At 62.1% G+C, this 754-nt stretch overlaps 1 protein-coding gene across 1 annotated transcript in view; it reads right to left on the reverse strand.

Moving 5' to 3' along the window:
* Window positions 1-229: 229 nt before the first annotated feature.
* Window positions 230-754, reverse strand: part of Pou4f1 (POU class 4 homeobox 1) — a 1,991-nt gene continuing 1,466 nt past the window's right edge. Inside the window, exon 3 of the mRNA XM_013353096.1 lies at window positions 230-753. Within this exon, the coding sequence (XP_013208550.1) occupies window positions 230-753 (524 nt within the window). The remainder of the gene's footprint in view (window position 754) is intronic.

Genomic DNA, 754 nt, shown 5'->3' on the forward strand with positions numbered 1-754 from the left:
CAATTCTCTCCTGTCATCCCATACTTTCTCCACATCCAACACCCCTGGTCCTCTGGGCTGGGGGATGGCTGGGGCAGGGTGCAGAGTGGGGCTGAAGATATGGGAAGAAAAGGGTCTCCCCAAATGCACGCAGGATAACGGACACTCTAAATGAGGGGAAGTAGGCCAGAGGAGAAGAAACACACCCCTCAGCTCCCCAGTCTGCCCCACCCGGCACCTCACACCCTTCTCAATAAGTGGCAGAGAATTTCATCCTCTTCTGCTTCTGTCTCTGGTTGCAAAACCACACCCGCACCACGTTCTTTTTGAGGTCCAGTTTCTCGGCGATGGCGGCGATCTTCTCCGACGAGGGCCGGGGTTGTACGGCAAAGTAGGCCTCGAGGGAGCGCTTCTCCGGTGCGGCGATGGAAGTCCGCTTGCGCTTCTTCTCGCCGCCGTTGAAGAGCTCGGGCTTGTTCATTTTCTCACGCTGCGCGCCCTCGGCCTCCTCCAGCCACGCCTGCAGGATGGGCTTGAGCGCGATCATGTTGTTGTGCGAGAGCGTGAGCGACTCGAACCTGCAGATGGTGCTCTGGCTGAGCGAGCCCACGCCTGGGATCTTGAGGTTGGCCAGCGCCGAGCCCACGTCGGCCTGCGTCACACCCAGCTTGATGCGCCGCTGCTTGAAGCGCTCGGCGAACGCCTCGAGCTCGCGCGGGTCCGTGTCCGAGTCGCAGATGGACGCCAGGCCCGCCGCGCCCACCACCGCCGCCGC

The sequence above is a fragment of the Microtus ochrogaster genome, unplaced genomic scaffold (genome assembly GCF_000317375.1).
Source record: "Microtus ochrogaster isolate Prairie Vole_2 unplaced genomic scaffold, MicOch1.0 UNK2, whole genome shotgun sequence".
NCBI classification, from domain to species: Eukaryota; Metazoa; Chordata; class Mammalia; order Rodentia; family Cricetidae; genus Microtus; species Microtus ochrogaster.